Genomic DNA, 20,210 nt, shown 5'->3' on the forward strand with positions numbered 1-20,210 from the left:
CTCGAGATCTGATTACAAGGCTCAGTGGCCTTTTCTTTTCCTCCCTTCGTTCAGCTTTCCGTTCATCTTAACGATAACATCGTGCATGAAATGTGAAATGAGATATGGGTGTAGTGATGTAGGCTTACATGAGCGCGGGCTCATGTGCCTACCATGTCATCGTCGCATTTTGTGTCGGTTGTCCAATATGGGCAAGTTTTCACAAAGAACGAGTTAGGTCACTTCTCGGTTCAGAAAGCGCATGAGCTCATACAGAGCGAAATTTATTCTGTGCGCCCCGTTTGCGATGAGTGTAACGCAGGACGAAAAAAAAAAACGTAAAGCTGCACGGTTTTTGCTGTAGCTTTGCGACAGTAATGCCAGGTTTATAGCAGTGACGTCAGGGTAAACAAAAATAGTCAGGACCGTGGCGCGAAATGCTCCACGTGGCTGCCGCGTGCGCTTTTCGCTACCAGAAAGTGCACTTCACCCGGGGGTTCATGGGGGTCCCTATTGCGCAGCCGAACGCGGCCGCGAATTCGGGCATGTTCATGAGCGGCACGATGCAGCGGGAAGCGGATGACGCGTACCGCCCCGCTGCCGTGGGCTTTTTTTCGCACAATTTGACGCAGCTGTTGATAAAAAAAAGACGCTCGGCCGTTATGTCAAGGCCGGGCAGCCGCATCGTCCGCTTGTGATCTGGCAACAAATAGTAAGCCTTGTACGCAGTCATGGTGCCCACAAAGTCGGCCAAGTTCTCCGACTTCATCGTGTCGACCAGTTTCTCCTGCGGGTGCGTCATGTTTGCCTGCAAGTAATGTTGAAAAAATGGTCGGTGTGCGAGTAAGTTTACCAGCTCGACTCCTTTTGTCGTTGGGGTAAAACAAAAAGAAAGACTGGGGTTTAGCGTACTAACGGCTTTCGCGGCCTTTGAGAGACACCATAGTGGGATGGAAAGAGAGAAGAGTGTAATTAAGTCAAGTTATTCTGGTCCACGTATGGTTTGCTACAATTTGTAGGGGTGAAGGAATAGACACGAAAAGGAGAAGGCAAGACAGACAAATAGCAATATATTTGCGCACATACATACGAATATACTAAGCGATCCTGAGAACTGCTGCAGAGACTTGTTGACTTGAGGAGCTACAGTGATACTCTCATTTATTTTTGGTCAGTGCCTAAAATGGCGCTGAGCTAAGCATCTTTGCTTGTGAAGGGAGTCTCGAGTACACCTGGTCTATAGTAGTCGTGAGAAGGCGGCGCTGCGCGTAGTGCAACTGCAGAATTGGAACCGAAGTTTTCAAATCCTCTACGATTCCGACAATAGTCGCATGTACGTGTTTTCTTTTATTCCGTTGAGTAACGAGTTAGTATTTGTACTTGCCACTCCAGGGCAAGGAAGCCAATCAAATGACATTTGTGACGGGATTTTCAGATTTCGGGCAGAAATCATTATGTGCAAGACACTTCCAAAACATGGACGAAGCAAAATAAGTTTAGATCAACGCAAATGCAGATGACACACGCGAGCACTGACCAGGAGCCATAATATTTATTTGTAGAGAAATATGCTTCATGCAGTCGTCACCAAGTGTGGGTATCGCCGTAATTCCTATGGTAACATTAAGGCTCTTGCAGAACAAGCTATTGGCTCCTTGTGCAGCATAAATTCGTTTGATATAGACACGTTTTGAGGAGAGTGTAAAAAAATCATGTGGTATTTAAAAGATGGAAACGCATCTACTCACGACAGATTCATGTGAGCGTCGTATGCAGTCCGTTTTGCTCGTGTATGCTGCTGCGAACTCCTCCGTTCCCCAGGGTTTAAAATTTTCCTTTCCGTCGTAATTAGTGCCATCGGCGTCGTATCCATGCATAATTTCGTGGGCCATTATCTGCAAGGGGAAGAAATTATTTGTTATTATGTGAACAAAAGGAGAGTGATAGAGTCGACAATGAACAACAGAGCGCAGAACTTGGGAAGGCTTTGACGTGAACCACTTCCGCTTTTCATGTTTTAGCCGTGTCGCTTTGCTTTATAAACCAACTTTGTTACTTCTCTTTTGTAAACCAGTTGTTGCTCGAGGCTTCAGAAAATAAAGGATTCTGAGGGGATACATTACGAAGTTCCATAATCTTTCTCATTTCATTAGGTCATAGACGATGGCTCGGATTCAGTGTCATTCAGTCGCGCAGCCTTCGTCACAGGGAATCCGCTCAAATCATGACAAGAGCAATCAAAAATGAAATCAGAATTTACGAAATTCGCAACCTCGTGTGCTTTGCACAAGGAGATACATCATCACCAACTTGACCAAGCACAAGCTATGAACTACGGAGGTCTACAGGTGACACCCAATAATGGATTTGATCAATATAAATACAGGGCTCATCGGTGCTTAGTGACGATAAACGACGTGTACACATTATCTCTTTTGGTTTAAAGTTGCAGCGGACAGTGTTTAAAATCGCGAAGTTGATGAATCTTAAAATGTTAAGATAACTACTCCGTAATATGCAGTGTCAACGAGGTCGCAGTTTTGATAACTGCGCCCATTGAGACATGCACCCCGCTTTGTTGTGCACGGCTATCAAATGGGCCTGTTGTTCTAGAAGTAGGCCCTTTAAAAAAAAAAACGCACATATTCCTAAAGAAACACATAAAAAAGAAAAAATTCATATGCGTAATGACAGCAGCATCAGTTCATCCGTGCGTCCATTTACCGTAGACTGTCGTATTCGACATCAGAACTTCTAAGAGATCGAAAAACTATTTTCAGTGTGCCTAACACAAGCTAAACTTGTAATTTTCATAAATTCCGGAAGCGGAACGTACTAATGTGCCGTCAAAGTCATTGACATCGATTTCATGCCAACTCCTCTCCCTATGGACGTTTGCGAAGTGGTGGCGCTGCGGCTATTCACCGCTTACCGGCAAAACCAAGGAATACATATGTAAGACACATTTGTTTAGCATCGGAAGCAAGATACTTGTGAAGTTTAGTTAGGAAATGGACATAGATTAGACGCGACTTAAACGAAGGGGTACATTGTGGAAATCTGGGACGCTATACAGTAAAACTATTCCAAACGTTTCCATTTCTGCTATCAGCGCTCCGTGATTGGACAAAAACGTTTTTAGACCACCCCCACTTCACCTGTCTGTCACGCGACGTCACGAAAACCGCGATACCTCCCCTTCTGATATGATGTGTACACACTGATTATGAATGATCTGACCGAAAAAAGAAGAACAGTTATTCCTGATTCGACGCCTTTCCGCCATTACCCTCCGGCTATTGGTCAAAAGTTTTGGGGCTGCACCCTCTTCACCTGCCTGTCACGCGACGTCACAAAAACGCGAAAACTCACCCCGTCAAAGTAACGTCTACGCATTAAAGATGCATTAATATACAGTTTTAGTTACACGTACGTAGAGGCATTGCGTACGTAGAGCTTCTACGTGTCAGCAGTGCGCATGCGTAAAACGTAGCGGGCGCGCGCGCGTCGCACGGACGTACGTGAGAGTCAATTCTTTGCGTGCGTTTCTTGCGCACGTAGACAGCTTCGCGCGGCAGTTCCGCGAGATCACGAACAAGCGATAGCGGGCTGCGCGCGCGCAGACGGTTTGCTTTGAAACACGGCGACAGGATCGAATTGGCTACCGCCGTGTTCACATTTCCCGATAGATGGAGCTACGGGGTCTCTCTTGGTGTGCGTTGCGTACGTGTAGCTAAAAGCGTTTCAGTTTTAGTTACACGTACGTAGAGGCTTCACGTACGCAAACGTGAAAAGCCTACGTACCTTACGTGCACGCCCTCTGAAACACTTTTAGCTACACGTACGCAACACATGCCAAGAGAGACCCCGTAGCTCCATCTATCGGGAAATGTGAACACGGCGGTAGCCAATTCGATCCTGTCGCCGTGTTTCAATGCAAGCCGTCTGCACGCGCGCAGCCCGCCATCACTTGTTCGTGATCTCGCGGAACTCCCGCGCGAAGCTGTCTACGTGCGCAAGAAACGCACGCAAAGAATTGAATCTCACGTACGTCCGTGAGACGCGCGCGCGCCCGCTACGTTTTACGCATGCACACTGATGGCACGTAGAAGCTCTACGTACCCAAAGCCTCTACGTGTGTGTAACTAAAACTGTCTAATATGCCGAAAAAAAGTGAATTTTCTTCTGAATAGCTCCAGGCTGGGCCGGTATTTTGTAGCGATGCCTTTTATGATTCTATGCTTTTTCAGGCTTTTCGCGCTTGGCCAGTCGTCAGAGCGACGGTATGCCCACATTATCAACGGGATCAGGCGGTCGTGTGTGGTGGATGATAAGAATAGCATAGAGTAAGGCATAAGGCATCGCTACAAAATAGCGGCCCTGGCCCGTTCCAAAAGGAATAAAAAATGGCTGCCGCCGATAGCTCAGGCGCTGGCTACTTGCACCTGCCGGAGAGCATGGGTTTATTTGCGTATAATAAAACTTCTTGCGTGGCCGCGTAAGGTTTTCGAGCACTTTCGGTAAGTTTACGATCTCATTCGGCCTACTCTTCTCTGCTCAGGATCCGTTTTAGGGTCATTCTTAAGCTTCCGTTGCATGCCAACGCGATTTTCGACCACCACAAGCTAAGTAAGGAAAGCGGACCAATCGCAGACGCCGGCACCACCCTCTTTATCTTGTTATCGCTTTTCAGTGCACTGGCTCTGCCCCACCGAATCCCTCTCCACTTGAGCATTCTTTTCGCCTCTTGTCAGTCAATTAGATACGACAAGCCGCTCAGTGTAGGCAATGTTATTCGTTTTTCAATCAAACAAAAGTGACCTCCTATGAACGAGGAGAGCGTTTGATTGGTCTGTTCAGACAACTCTGCCGGCAACCGCCCGCTGCATGCGTCAGTGTCCACGCGAATTCGACGTCAGGAGATTGGAATAAAAACATATTGGAATAGTTTTACGTTATAGGGCTCCTCGTTAGGCAAACTAAATTTTTGCTTTTGAAAAGATGCATCTTTGCAAAAAGATGGAACAAGAAAAATGGTTCTGAATGTTTGTGAAACATATGCAAGCAGTGTGTCTGTCAGGCGTCGAGAGGTGGTTATGGCCCGTGCGATGAAGTCTGCGGATAACTTTATCAAATTGAAGACATGGAAAGGAATAAAGTGTTCATATATTCATTGAAGCGTGAGTGCTATATACGGGTTATATTAGGGAGAAATAAATTATGCATAACTTGGTCGGCCTACTCGGCAGTTTTTTCCAGTGCTTGCTCTTTAATGTTTGTTTGGAGTACAAAGGGACTGCGTGAATATTGTTGATCTGAATCTACATGCGATAAATGCCTTGATGATGAGAAAATCATGCCACAATGATGCTGAAGATGTTCAGTCTTTTTTCTTCTAATATACCATTCTAGTAGAACTGAAGGAGTAAAGTGGAGCTTCCTGGCCCCGTCAATAATCAAATTGCTACCCATTCCTGTCCTTTCGGCTGCCCACAGAAGTGAATAACATGTTGCTCAATGCCGGTGCCATCAAGCTCAACTTTCCACCTTGTTCATTGCCCGATCACCCTCCCTGTGGACGTAGTGACTCTGGTGCTGCGCTGCTAAGCCCGAGGGCACGGGATAAAATCCTGGCCCTCGGACAGGATTTAATCCTGTCCAGAATCTTGGCCGCATTTTGGTGATGGCGCAATGCAAATATCTCAATCTTTCGCGCATCTCGTGCACGGTAAAGAACCCCAGTTGGTCAAAATATTTCGGAGTCTCCCATTACATCGTAAGTCATAATCGTACGGTTGTTTGGGCATAAAACGCCAGAAATTATTGAATTTCTGATTACGCGATGCTCAGTGCTGCCCCTTTCAGAGTTTCTTTATGAGTGGATACGAGTGCAAGTTCTTTTTCGGCGAGTGTGTTTCTGCCGATTTCGATTTCTTATTTTATATTAGGCCTGTAGTAGCATGCCATATCTGTTCGGGTGACCTCCCCATCTCTCATTAAATTTTCGCTCATCAGTGGGCACGAATTTTTACTGCTGGCTAATATTAATGTATTCTTGTGAAATATTCTAGGAATACGCAAACATTGTGGGTGATATATCCGGGGCGAATAAAGTACAATTACAGAGCATGCTCAAGGTCCTGTTGCCTTAGGCGAGCAGTCTGGCACAACTCTACACGAACAATCTCCGCAATTTTCCTCGCAGGAACCATACGCAAAATATCACGCGTATTTCTTTCACTACTGTACATGAAGTATGCGTTTCCGGTTACGACCTTTGAAACTGGTTTTCCTAGCAAAGAAGGCCGATGGAAGGACATAATAATAAAAAAATATTTAAGGCATGGGTGATGTCAGCGAAAAGTAGCCCTCAGTAATACCTGTCACGTATCGCAGCGAATGTACGCGAGAAACCCGAGGCATCTGGTAATAGCATCTTTACGAAGGGCTTGTAGCACCACTATCTGCCATGGTGAAAGCGCAACGAGAAGGTCGTTAGCCAGCATTGGTGAGACTACTTTTTGTATTGTAGTACGAATGAAATGTATCAACACTTCAGACACATTTCATGCATCCGCGTCATCTTCCGAATGAAGTCCACGTGTGATAACATCCTGGCCGCGCGCCGTAGTAAAAGCCTGTGAGGATGACCTGATACTGGTGGATCAATCTCGCGGGTGCAATGGAGGAAGGTGAAGAGAAATCTCACCGTCTTCATTCCCGCGCAAGGAGCAGGGCGTGTATTTTACCTCGGCGGAGGCAGTGCATGGGGCTATCCTTACTACTATCCTTATTGCGTATAGCTGTGTGATAATTTGCTATTGGAATACATGCTTCGCGTTTCTGGTAAAACTGTGACTCTTCTTTAAGAGGATGGTTGTTGTTCGTGCATATGAAATACAGCACACGCCTAACGCTCATGGGCACGAAATAGGTGCTGTCCCTCCAATACTCGACAAAATATTGTATTTGAGAATCCACTCGAAGTTGTTCTGTGTGATAACATGAAGAGAGTGTTCCCAGGGAGAGGCAGTTGCCTGATCGTGCTCAGACGAGGGGTCATAACTGGAACAAGGTAGGCAGTGTGCTTCCGAGTGGTTCGGTCCGCTCCTTGTTCACGGTGTTGTCCGATTTCTACAACCTCATTCTCCACCGCGTCAGGCAGTACGAAGGGGTTTTGAAAATTTTCCGCTTGACACGTGCAATAAAGGCTGGAGGAAATTCAAACTTAGTAATATTCTGAATAGTTTGATATATCGGATAGAATATCGGCATATAAAAACTATATATTTAAATCATTGGGCATAGCATTTCGTCCTATAGCTCCCACCCATCGCTTTAACGCTCTGAAATGTGGTCATCGCATGTTTCCTTCAGGAAAACACTACCATCCCCGTGAGTGAAGATAAATATCTGTGGCGAGTCTAGGAGTGGTTCAGGCGAAAGTATGCCATCGCAAGGAGTTCTGGTTGTTGCAATATTTCAGCATCGCCTAAACAACCTGGCAGTACTTTTCCTCGGACAAGGTGAGGGGACGCGTGGCTTGAGACGTAGGCAACCACAGCGCAAGTAAGCGTAGGCTTTTTGTGTCGAAACATCGTAACTGCATGGAATTTCCCTGCAGAAACGTAGTTTCACAGAGCAAATGCAATAGTTGCACAGCAAATCTAGGATCTTCATAGTATCTCTGATACGTATTTGTACATGACTCCCTCGATTAAGCACGTAGTTCAGTGTCTAGCGAAAAAATTTCCCCAGGAATCCTGGATTCTGCGAGAACATATTCTTAGCCAAGCTAGGACTCGTGATTTAATTTTGTGATGGTTAAACACTCCATGCTGCTTACCGTCCCAATTCCACCATAGTTCAGGGCGGGTGCACTGTCGAAGAAAAATAGAGGCTGCTGCAGTATCGCCGTCGGTATGATCACGATGTTCAAATTTTTTTTGTAGTGGGCGTTCACCTCAGTCTCGTCGAACTGCCACGACGTTTGATCTGCCCACATTTGATGGCGTGCAAAGGATAGAGCTTTCCTCCATGACGTGAAGAATCGGTTGCGGTCCACGTCGGGTAGTGGAGCTGTGCAACGCGATAAATAAATGCAACACAAGAGTTCAATTATGACATAGTTTGTACATATATCATGATTATATCTGTAGGTGCCTGAAATCTATTAAAGTGCATGGCCGGAAGGCTCGATTTTCTCCTGGTTATCACTTCCTTGATGCCTATTTTGACCCTATTATCCCTTTATGTTAAAACGTAGTTTGTGCGCCGCCGCTAATAACAATAAGAACTGTTATTGGAAGTGCAATACTCCACTTTTTAGGTAAAATGCACCTCAGTGTTTCCCACGGCACGCTGTAACTGCAACTGAGCACGACGTACGATGTACATTTCAGCTCAAGTTCCCATGTAAAAGAAATGAATAGTAAACAATTGCCAGCGTTCTTAGTGCCCCAATTGACCAAATAATTTAGAAATTTCCATTAGGCCATCTCTGGTAGCTCATGTTTTGCTTTCGAGTGTGAAACCCAACCACTTATTCATATTCTGTCAGTAAAAACAAAGCGTAAACCTGTGAAATGTCCTGGCTCAAATGCTCCGCAACTGCAGTTTGACCATGTGTTCGGCATTGACATTTTATATTCGAATTAAAGCTGCATGGCACGCACACCGTAAAACGCTGTGAAACATTGCGTACTTCGTGTAGGAGTGCTTTACTGCCTATTCTGTAGTTTACCTCCCCCAGTAAGGGCCGACTGTAAGAGGATAGTAAAGAAACCTGACAAACCAGAATATTACAATTACAAGTGTACAGAGAATGATTATGATATTGGCAAGAACAAGAAGGGGTGCAGTGTGCATTGAGGATAGGCTGGTGTCTATTATATTCTATTAAGGTAATTAAGTGGAGAGGCAGCTGTAGCTTGCCGCGAGAGCAAAGTGATTACGTTTTGAGAGCTTCCGAGGTGCGAACTGATTTTACAGGAAGTTATACGCGTTGTTCACGAACGATGTCGCCTAAACCCCTGCTATAATATTTACGTCAGCACAACCTCCGCACTTTCAGAGCAAATATTTTATTGGAAAAACTCCCCCATTACAACCGTCGTTGACACCGTCCAATATCTATGCGAGGGGAAGCCACCGCTTCTTGCTTTGGTTGAAGCACAAGCACAAGAAGCACAAGAAGTTGCAGTCTTTAACTGTTCTGGTAAAATAACTCTTGATTAACTAATAACTTTTGAAATATCTAATTGATTATGTTTACCATGGGTTATCTTAGCATAGGCTGGTTGGAAACAACATGGTACACCTAGTGCAATTTTTCCCGAGATGATTTTGGTCAAAAACATTATACAAGTGACCTTTCTTTTCTTTTTTAACAAAGGAATGTAATGTTATTGCCCGAGTGGTCGAGTCGTCGATACTTGTTAAAAGTAAATGTGATTGCCTTACATTGTACCTTTTCAAGAACCATAGTATCCTTCTTTTTTTAAAAGGTTCCCACATGAGTGCAGCATATTCAAGTTTAGGCAGGATGAAAGTTTTGTAAGCCAAAAGTTTAATCCTAGGGGGAGCATCTTTTACCTTTCTCCATAAAAACCACCATTTGCGAAGCACATTAGTGCAAATATTTGTTATGCATGGTGTCCAACTAAGGTTGCTACGGAGAGCAATGCCTAAATATTTATACCTACGTGCTTGCGCCACTTGATTATCACGAAGAACGTAGGTGGAAGTGACGGAATGTTTCTTTCTCGTAATGCGTAAGAGAACAGCTTTCTCAGAATTCAGAAACATATTGCACTTACTACACCAATCTTCAATGGATATAGGGGTTGTCTGTAACACATTTTGATAGGCTCTAGAGGATATTCTTTAACAAAATACAATCATCCGCAAATATTTGTATGCTTTCATCCTGGAGAACAACATCGACCAAGTAATTCACATAAATTATAAATAAGAGCGGACCAAGGACACTTCCCTGGGGAACACCAGAACTGACATGCAGCACTGTGGACACATATTTTTTTATCGGAACAAACTTTACACTATTACAGATGTAAGCAGTGGATACAGTGGACACACTGTACAGTATACCCTGTAAGCCCTATTTGCTGCAGTTTTTACAACATTTTCCTATGAGGCACTTTATCGAATGCCTTGCAGAAATCTAAAAACAGTACGTCAACCTGTCCTGCCAAATCCAGAACACTCGAAAAATCATGCAGAATTGCAGTAACCTGAGTAATTGTGAATAATCTTTTACAAAAACCGTGTTGATGGCATGTCAGAACTTTCTTATGTGTTAAAAATGTTTATATATATGTAGCGACCCCATATTCAAGCAATTTAAAGCGGGAAAAGGTAATAGAAACTGGCCTGTAGTTCGAAACCAGTAACGGATTTTCTTTTTTACGTATAGGAACAACCGTAGCTTTATGCCAATCAGCCCGAACCTCACCAGTCGAAATAGACTGACTAAAGAGGTTCGCTACTGGCTGTGATAGGTGTTCAGCGTAACGTCTAAGAAATGCATTGAGAATTCCATCTGGCCCTACAGCTTTCTTATCTCTCAAATTAAGCAACATGATCAATACACCCTCATGCGTTCACATTAAATCACACTCTTAGCCAGAAAAGCGCTCGGTCGGCCCATTGTTATCGGTCTCAGTGAAAACCGACTGAAAATGATTTATAAAGTATCAGAGATAACCCTCAGTTTTTTTATGAGATTATGATTGGCGTTAATTTTGTCTGTCCTTTCATTCCTTTCAATTAAATAAGTCTGACCACATCAAGATTGTGACTGCATCGGGGCAACGCATCCCCGAAGTTCCCAAGATCAGGGTCCTGGGCCTGCTGCTCAACAAGAGCGGCCGCAACGACGAGACCACCAACAAGATTACCACCAAGGCAATGGACGCCATCCGGCTCATACACCGTGTCTCTACACGACAAGCGCGCATGCGTGAAGACAGTCTCTTACGCCTTGTCCAGTCGTTTCTGATCAGTCACATCGCCTACGTTGCGGCCTACCTCAACTGGCACGTCACTGACAGGACCAAGATCAACACGCTGATCAGACGGGCCTACAAGGCGGCGCTAGGCTTAATGGAGAGCACGAGTACGGCTCGGCTCCTGCAGCTCGGCGTCCATAACAACCTAGAAGAAATAGCCGAGGCGCAGCTCACCGCATAAACCGAGCGCCTCTCTACCACCAAGATGGGCCGCTGTATGCTGACGTCCCTGGTTTACAACCGCCAAGCTCCCAGCCGCCAGCCCCGCGAGATCACAGATAAGGCGCGGGCCCACATAGACGTGGACCCCATCCCGAAGTACATGCACCCAGAGTACAACCAAGAATGGCGACAGGCGCGCGCCAAGGCCCTCACCCAACAACACGCCCAAGACCCGCACGCCCGGTACGTGCACGCAGCGGAATACAAGCGGGAAGGCTTCGCGGCAGTTATCGTTGCTGCGGCTACCAGCACCAAGACAACGGCAGCGAACGTGCGGTGCACAAACGCCACAGACGCTGAGGAGGTTTCGAGCGCTGTGACGATCACCGAGGCCGAGTGTCGCAGCGTGCTCAGCGACTCGAGGAATGCCGAGGGCAACTTTGCCAAGCGGCGAATATGCGCGCCGGCGGCCGCCATCATCGGCAAGCTCCAACTTCAAGACCGCGGCAGCATCATTCATATCAAGTGGTTGCCGGCGCACGCCGGCGAGTGTGCATCTTCACAGAACCCCAACGAGACGGCCCATTCGGCGGCGCGAGCGCTTACCTTCAGCGCCCCCGAGAGTGACCGTTCCGTGTGATGGTTCGAAACCAAGGTCGGATTGACCAGCTATGCCGAAGTAACCAAGTGTTACCGCTTAGCTCTACTGACAATGTCGCCTCCCCGCCCGGCACTCAGTCGGGAGGAGGCCGTAATTCTAAGGCAAATACAGACCGCGTCACTCCTCTCCCCCGCAATGATGCACGTGCTTCACCCAGAGCTCTATTTGAGTGGGCCGTGCGGTGTTTGTGCAGTGGGTCCGGCGGACCAATGACACATCATGTGGGACTGTGCCAGATTCCCGATGGCAGCTACCTCCAGGACTTACCCGCCCGAACTTCAAGGTGCACTGAAGTCGGCAGACAAGCACTCACAACTATGGGCAGTCCAGCAGGCCCAGGGTGCGCTCGAAAAGCACTAGCGACATGACCCACTACAAACAGGCCCAACTGGGCTAGTGCCGAGTAGGGTATCCCCGGGTCGACGCTTGGCCAGCGTCACGAGGCGTTAAATCGTCGTTTGCCGGCACTTTATTAAAGTTATTCCTATCCTATCCTACGCCAAAATTTCTTTGGTTCAGATTGAACGAATTTGGCAGGTTCATTATTGACAATTTTGGTCTCGCTGCATTCGACCTCGCTCTTTTTTATATTTCGTCCATTCAACGGCCGTTCACCATATTATGGCCGTTGAGATTCTGTGGAATCAGAAATGATTATTCTTCGTTAGTTCGGGCTAATGTATAATTCGTGTGCCCACGTCAAATCAGATTCCCCATCTGATACACGGTTTTCTTGACGTAGCTTGACAGAGTGGCGAAGCTGCGGTAATTCCAGAAAGTTTTAACCAATCGTGAAGGGCTGATCGCAGAAATATAGAAGATTCGGAATAGTCTTGTGTTATAGGTGCCTATGTGTGTATTTCTTCTGTATAAAATATTTAAGTTATTCCAATGAAAGTATATATTATTTAGCGTTAAACAACATATTGCTCGTGGGTTGCAAGTTGGACTAGCATTTTCATATGTCTTACCAATGCTACGCTCTTTTATTGAAACGATATTATTTTCAGAAGTGTCATATTCCCTTCGTCTAAGCTGTTAATGCACTCTCCGAACTGCGTTCGGACTCGTTACAACTGCCCATAAATGTGACACAACTGCTGATTCTTTGAATAAACAGCGATATGCTCATGCACAAAAAGTCGCTATTATGCATGAAATTCGAACGATTGATTGGGATGGCAATTTATTGGACAGGTATAGTCAGTAGAGTTCGTAGCTTTCCAACAGCCTCCTGTGAACACTTACTTACGAACCAAATTAGGAAGAACGACCTCACGTGCGCACTGGCAAAAAACAAGAACACTTCTGATTCGATGACTGCGGAACGCGCTATCAGAACACTGGTGCCATGACGAGCGGCAGGAGGGCTGAGCGCGTTGCCCTTCGTGCTGCCTCTTGCTTCGACACAAACCAGGCGCCCTTGAGCCCAGCGCACACGGAGCGATCAGCTATCTCGCTTCGGCTAACCATCGACCAAACCGCCGACCGCGTCCATGACACAAGACACGCGGCCGCGCTCAGCCATTCCATGCGCAGCCGTGACCGGAGTAGAAGCGGATAAGCGCGCTGTTCTGCCTGTCCCCCTTTATCAAGCTAAATGTTGGCGCGCACTATTCCTGCCTTCCTGTGATGTCCACGAGAAGACGCGGCCGCATCAATTTACCATGTTACTATCTTGACGCTCGCATGCTTTCCCTCGCACATAGAGCATACGGCGAGTGGCCGTGATTTTATCGCACTTGCATTTCGTAAGGAATGTCAGTGCGCCGCTGACTCTGACGGCAGAAGTTTGCCTTGAGGGTCCATGTAAACGCTATTGCAATAAAAAATAAATACTGAATATAACGCTTTAAATCTTGCTGGGTACTGACAGCGCCTGATGCTCGGTAGTCCTTCTGGGAGTCGTTCCTCTAGCCCGGACGCGTTATCGCCATTTACGACACCCGTGCAGCGCTTTAGTCGTCGACTGATAGGGCTTGCCCCGGAGTTCTCCCCCCTTCAACCACCTCTCTCCAGGAGCTCGACACATCTCGCAATGGCCGAAAACAACCTAGAGTAAGCACCTGAAAGCAGCCGGTTTTCCAGTCTGCAGCAGGTAGCCGTTCTCTATCCTCTGGTTCCCGATCGCTATCTCGAAACAGTCTTCGAAGATATTGCAGACTGGCTTGACAAATATGAACGCGTCGCACAGATTAATCAGTGGACTGAGCAGCAAAAGTTCTCGCACGTCGATTTCGCCCTTGACGACAGTGGCCGTACCTGGTACGAAAACCGCGAAGCTTGCCTAACGACATGGAAAGCTTTCGTCAGAAAATCACGGATACTTTTACGAGTCCCGACCGACGCGACCGTGACCAGCAGACGATGGAGTTACGGGTACAACAACCTAATGAATCGATCACAATGTTCGCCGAGGACGTGGCCTGCCTCTTTGGTAGAACCGACCCAAACATGACCGAAGAAAGGAAGTTGCGCTACCTCATGTGAGGTGTAAAAAAACACTTGTTCGCGGGACCTGTGCGGAATCCACCAGTCGCCATTGCTGACTTTATCAAAGAGCCTACGGCTATTGAGCGGGCCCTTCATCAGAGATGCAGACAGTACGATCGACTGTCCACCAGCACCACAATCAATGCCGCCGCAGTGACTGGTGAGTATCAGAACCCCTTGCGGGAATGGATTAGAGAACTCGTCAGAGAAGAAATTCAAAAGATTCTGACGCCGACAGTGGATAGACCCGTAGCGTCAATCGCTGGAGTGGTGCGTGACGAAATCAGGCAGGCGTTACGGCAGCCGATCTTCAAGATCACCTGCGTCGCATGACCTACGCAGCCGCTGTCCGATGTCCGCCACACGTTACAACCACACCGCCGTACCACCATCCTCCGACGGTCGCTCTTTGGTCGCCGCCGCAAGAGGAGGCTTCGATGCGCGCATCCGTTACGCAGCTACAGTCATACCACCAGGCGCCGTTCACAGCGGCTTGGTCAAAGGCGAAAAATGACACTACGGGACGGCCGCATTTCGGAGTACCGACGCATGGCGCACCGTCGATAAGCGCCCAGTCCAGCAACGCGGCATCATTGCTGGCATCGCGACACATCATTTGGACCATGCTCCGCTGCGGCGAAACTGCTTTTCAGGAACCTCCATAGCACACCCGAATGACGAATCTGTGCCGCATGTTCAGTCCGATGTCAGCCGTCGTTCGCGCTCGTCAACCTCTCCACATCAGATGTCTTCCCCTACTAGACGTACTTTTACTTACCTCCGAGGACGAAGTTCGCCCAGCCCACACGGGGGAAACTGAAGGCGGCAACCTCTGGGCGTGGGGTTGCAGGTTCACCGCAAGACAATAAAAAACCCCCGACACGCTCGTCGCAGAACGACGTGAAGCTGATAAACCCCGGCACCGAAGAAATTGTGGGCGCCGACATTGATGTTTTGGTGGATGGACAGCCGGCGACAGCGTAAGTCGGACACTGGTGCCGACTTCTCTATAATGAGTCTGGAATTCGTCCTCCGCCTGAAGAAAGTAAAGACGACATGGACGGGACCACACAAAAGGACGACTGGTGGGCAATTACTCATGCCTATCGGAAGATGTACTGCTAGAATTACCATCCGGGATTCTTCTTTCGTGGCCACTTTAACGTTCTTCGTGCGTGCTGTAAAGATTTGACAACTGGGATGGATTTTCTGAAAGAATATGGCGCCGTAAATAACATTCCGGATCGCATTGGTACGTTTTATAAGAGCCCTGGTTTAGTCCATTGCCTATCGCCGCAACGCAACTCCTTTCGTCTAGCAGAAGACGACGTCGTCATCCCACCTCGATCATGTACTCTTGTTTTGTTAGCATGTGACGCACCGTTTCATTGCGAGGGAGTTGCCGACCAAATAACCACGTTGTTGCTTACTGACGGTATTCGATCGCACGAGGAATCGGTAATTTCACCGACGGGCGCACTAACTTGTTGCTAACCAATTTTAGTACAGAGCGGCGGTGCCTTCCAAAGGGCACGGCTGTGGCTTATTTTGTTGGTGTTGCGGATGTTCCCGACTGCTGTTCGCTACTCGAAGAAGCACCTACGCAAGACCAAGCTTCTGCAGTTGACGCAGCACTGCTTTGTCGCAGCACGAACGAGAGTGGCTTCTCACGCTATTGTCGAAGTTCAATTACTGCTTTGCGTCGACGTCCAGCTTTGAACGGACGCCTCTAACGAAGCATCGGATAATTAGAGAGGATTCGGCAAGACCAATTCACCAAAATCCTTATCGTGTGGCTCCCAGAGAACGTGAAGCGATACAACAAGTGACAAAAATGCTGGAAGACGGCATGATTCAACCATCGAGTCCCTGGGCATCTCCTGCCGTTCTAGTTAAGAAAAAAGACGGCAGGTTGCGGTTCTGCGGGGACTACCGAAAGCTAAATCAAGTGACAGAAAAAGACGTGTACCCGCTTCCCCGTATAGATGATTCACTCGACCGCCTTCGTCGCGCGCGTTACATCTCTGCAATGGACTTAACAAGCGGATATTGGCAGATCGAGGTAGATCCGAGAGACGGTGAAAAAACTGTTTTTGTGACGCCAGACGGCCTATACGAATTTAAAGACTTGCCTTTCGGCTTGTGCTCTGCCCCTGCTACATTCCAACGCGTCTTGGATACTGTGCGTTTGGGTCTGAAGTGGAAAACATGCTTAGTGTACCTGGACGACATCATTGTGTTCTCCGCAACTTTTGAAGAACACGTCGAACGCCTTGAAGCGGTTCTGCAGTCCATCCGGTCCGCCGGCCTCACTCTGAAGCCAGAGAAGTGCCACTTTGGCTTCGGGGAACTACAGTTTCTTGCTCACGTCGTTAGCCACGCAGGTGTTCGCCCAGATCCTGAGAAAATTGCCGCCGTAGCACCATTTCCCGTACCATTCGATCAAAAGGCTGTCAGGCGCTTCCTGGGCCTTTGTGCCTATTACCGGTGGTTTCTTGCGGACTTTGCTCGCATTGTGTCGCCGTTAACCCGCCTGACGAGAGACGATGGTGCTTTTGTATGGGGCGGCGAAGAGCAAGGGGCATTCAATGACTTGCGGGAACGTCTCCAGACACCTCCAGCGCTTGCTCACTTTGATGAGATCGCCCCTACATTGCTCCACACTAATGCCATGTTGGCTTGGGAGCTGTTCTTGTGCAGCTACAGGACGACGCAGAAAGAGTACTTGCCTATGCAAGCAGAACACTCTCACGCACAGAGGCTAATTACTCTCCAACTGAGAAGGAATGCTTCGCCGCAGCATAGGTGGTTATGAAATTTCGCCCATATTTGTATGGCCGCCACTTCACCATTATGAGCAACCACCATTCACTGTGTTGGTTGACAAACCTTAAAGACCCTTCGGGGCGACTTGCGCGTTGGAGCCTATGGCTGCAAGAGTTTGACATGACTGTCAAGTACAAGTAGGGCACACGCCATACGGATGCCGACTGCCTGTCTCGATCGCCGATAGAGTGGTCTGCTCCACCCGGAGAAGACTCAACATTTATTTGTGTTCTGGACACATCCACCATCGCTCAACAACAACGGAACGACCCTGAGTTGCTTCAACTCATCAATTACTTAGAGGGCAAATCTTCGAAACCGCCTAGAGCTTTCGCAAGAGGCCTGCAGTCATTTTGTTTGCAGGCCAACGTCCTCGACAAATGAAATTTCCTTCGACCGCGTCCCCCTATCTGCTCGTCATTCCTGCAGCTCTTCGTACGGAAGTACTTCAAGCCTGTCACAACGAGGTGACGTCTGGTCACTTGGGCTACACGAGAACGTTGGCCAGAGTGCAGCAGAGGTACTACTGGCCGAGACTTAACACCACCGTGAAACATCACGTCCGCACTTGCCTCGACTGCCTGAGACGCAAGTCGCTTCCGTCGAAATCAGCCGGCCTCCTGCAACCCGTCCAGGCTCCTCGAAGACCATTTGACCAATTTGGAATGGATATCTTGGGTCCGCTTCCTACTTCTACAGCAGGGAACCGCTTTGTTATCCTAGCAACCCACTATCTCACACGTTACACTGAAACAAAGGCGATCCACAGAAGCACAGCGCCCGAGGTGGCACGCTTTTTCATTGAGCACAATGTGTTGCGACACGGCGCACCAACCGTCGTAATAAAAGACCCAGGAACCGCATTCACGGCTGCGCTTTTAAATGACGTCTTGGTGCTAAGTGGAACGGCGCATCGGAAATCATCCGCCTACCATCCACAAACCAATGGACTAACAGAACGTTTAAACAAGGCAATTGAAGACATGCTCTCCATGCACGTGGGTGTTGAACACAAAAATTGGGACAACATCCTACCGTAAATCACCTTTGCATGTAACACGGCGAAACAAGGGACGGTGCGCATGACTCCGTTCACCCTTTTTTTCATGGGCGGGATGTACAAACGATGTTGTATGCTATGCTTCCACATGACTTTGACAACACTAATAGGGACGCCGCTGTGTTTTCGCAACGCGCTCAAGAGGCTCGGGAACTAGCGCGCTTGCGGATCTCCCAGCAGCAAGACTACGACGCAGGGCGCTCTGAGCTTCACCGTCGAATAGTAATCTAAGACGTCGGCGACAGAGTGTGGGTTTGGACACCCATACGGAAACGAGGCCTCTCCGAGAAGCTGTTAAGGCGATACTTCGGACCATATCGAGCATTGCGCCGACTCAGTGACGTCACGTACGAGGTCGTCCCCGATAGTCCGAAGTGTACGCGGTGCCGCACGCCCCGTCCTTAACTTGTGCACGTTGTCCGCGTGAAGCCGTATGTGAGCGAATAACTACGCGAGAGACCCTTACTTCCGCAAGTGGTATTTCTGGTCTAGAATCCGTACGATGCTCTTTCAGTGAGGGACCAATGATGCGTCTATACTTCTATGCAGACGACAACGAAGATAGGGACATTAACGGACTTCATCTAGTGGGTCAGTGAGATTCGGCGAGGACGAAGAACAGGTGTCTCTGGCCTGTTTTGTATTTGAACAAGTTGTCCTGCGGCCCTTGAACATCGCCCTGTCTACTGTCCGCGTTGTACTGCGACAATATTTTTTTTTAAGTAACAGAAACAGTATCTTACATAAATTTCGTTTTAACTCTGAAGGTAATCGCTTATTTATAAGTACTAGAATAAAGCATGGTTAAAAATTTCATGCAAGTAAATTTATTCTACTATCGTGTTCTACGTCTTTCAAGTCGCAGCTTCATTACCTTAATTTGATTGCATAACACTGAAACGAATTTTGTACGATGGCAAAATTTATTATGCCGTCCGGGAGACTGGAGTTGAGGCCCCAGGCCAGAGTTAGCGTTTGGGAAAGCCTTGCTTTCGTTAGGAAGAGATCTGAAGAAGAGATGTCTTCTTTTCCAAGCGAGGACTACACCTTGAAGATTCCCTAGACGGCCGACGGATGATTGCTTATGTATAATAGTGCTGGTCAGTCGTTTCGCTAACACTACAACCGTCGTGTCATCCATGAACAAAGAAACAATGAAGACGTGCACCCACCGTGGTTGCTCAGTGGCTATGGTGTAAGGCTGCTGAGCACGAGGTCGCGGGATCGAATCCTGGCCACGGCGGCCGCATTTCGATGGGGGCGAAATGCGAAAACACCCGTGTACTTAGATTTAGGTGCACGTTAAAGAACCCCAGGTGGTCGAAATTTCCGGAGTCCTCCACTACGGCGTGCCTCATAATCAGAAAGTGGTTTTGTCACGGAAACCTCATAATTTTTTTTAATGAAGACGTGTATCGCCTAGGCAAAGGTTCCAAAGATATAGCCTATGTGAGAGGAGTACAAGGAAGCCAGTAAGAAAAGGCAAGTGTAACTACTTTAACAGATTAATAGTGTCACTATCGTAATAATGAAGGAAGATGGTTGCTTTGCTCTTTTTCTTTCGCTGATCGCCACTGTCGTAATCATTATATTTGAAAATAATTTGTCTTTGTACACTGCAAGATTAAGGCTTCTTCCGGTAATCTGGTTTCTTGATGTCATGCTGTGATTCATGTATACGTGACTGAAGCGAATGTCAAGATTTGTAGAGTATGATTATTTGGATACTGTTTGTAGTATACCCATCCTGATGTAAGACGCCTGACATTCTAAGGTTATAACTCAGATTCTGTGTTAAAATAAATACAACAAGGACTGCGAAAAGAGCGGCAAAATCGCCAATAGTGACGCTGTACAATGCCGAGTTATTAAAGTGCGTGAGCTGGGAAGCTTGGCTACAAAAAATAAAGATCATGTGTCTCGCTTTTTGACATCGCTTTAGCTTTGCTGTTTGTCAGCTCCAACCACGCATTGCAACGGAATTCGATAAGTACCTCGC

At 47.5% G+C, this 20,210-nt stretch overlaps 1 protein-coding gene across 1 annotated transcript in view; it reads right to left on the minus strand.

Annotated features, from left to right (window-relative positions):
• Positions 1-229: 229 nt before the first annotated feature.
• The window catches only part of LOC135902756 (neprilysin-1-like), a 63,898-nt gene continuing 43,917 nt past the window's right edge, over positions 230-20,210 (minus strand). Inside the window, exons 11-13 of the mRNA XM_065432977.1 lie at positions 7,826-8,058; positions 1,728-1,874; positions 230-787 (exon numbers count right to left, since the gene is read on the minus strand). Of these exons, the coding sequence (XP_065289049.1) occupies positions 449-787; positions 1,728-1,874; positions 7,826-8,058 (719 nt within the window). The 3' untranslated portion in view covers positions 230-448. The remainder of the gene's footprint in view (positions 788-1,727; positions 1,875-7,825; positions 8,059-20,210) is intronic.

Source organism: Dermacentor albipictus, chromosome 2, assembly GCF_038994185.2.
Source record: "Dermacentor albipictus isolate Rhodes 1998 colony chromosome 2, USDA_Dalb.pri_finalv2, whole genome shotgun sequence".
In the NCBI taxonomy this organism is placed as follows: domain Eukaryota; kingdom Metazoa; phylum Arthropoda; class Arachnida; order Ixodida; family Ixodidae; genus Dermacentor; species Dermacentor albipictus.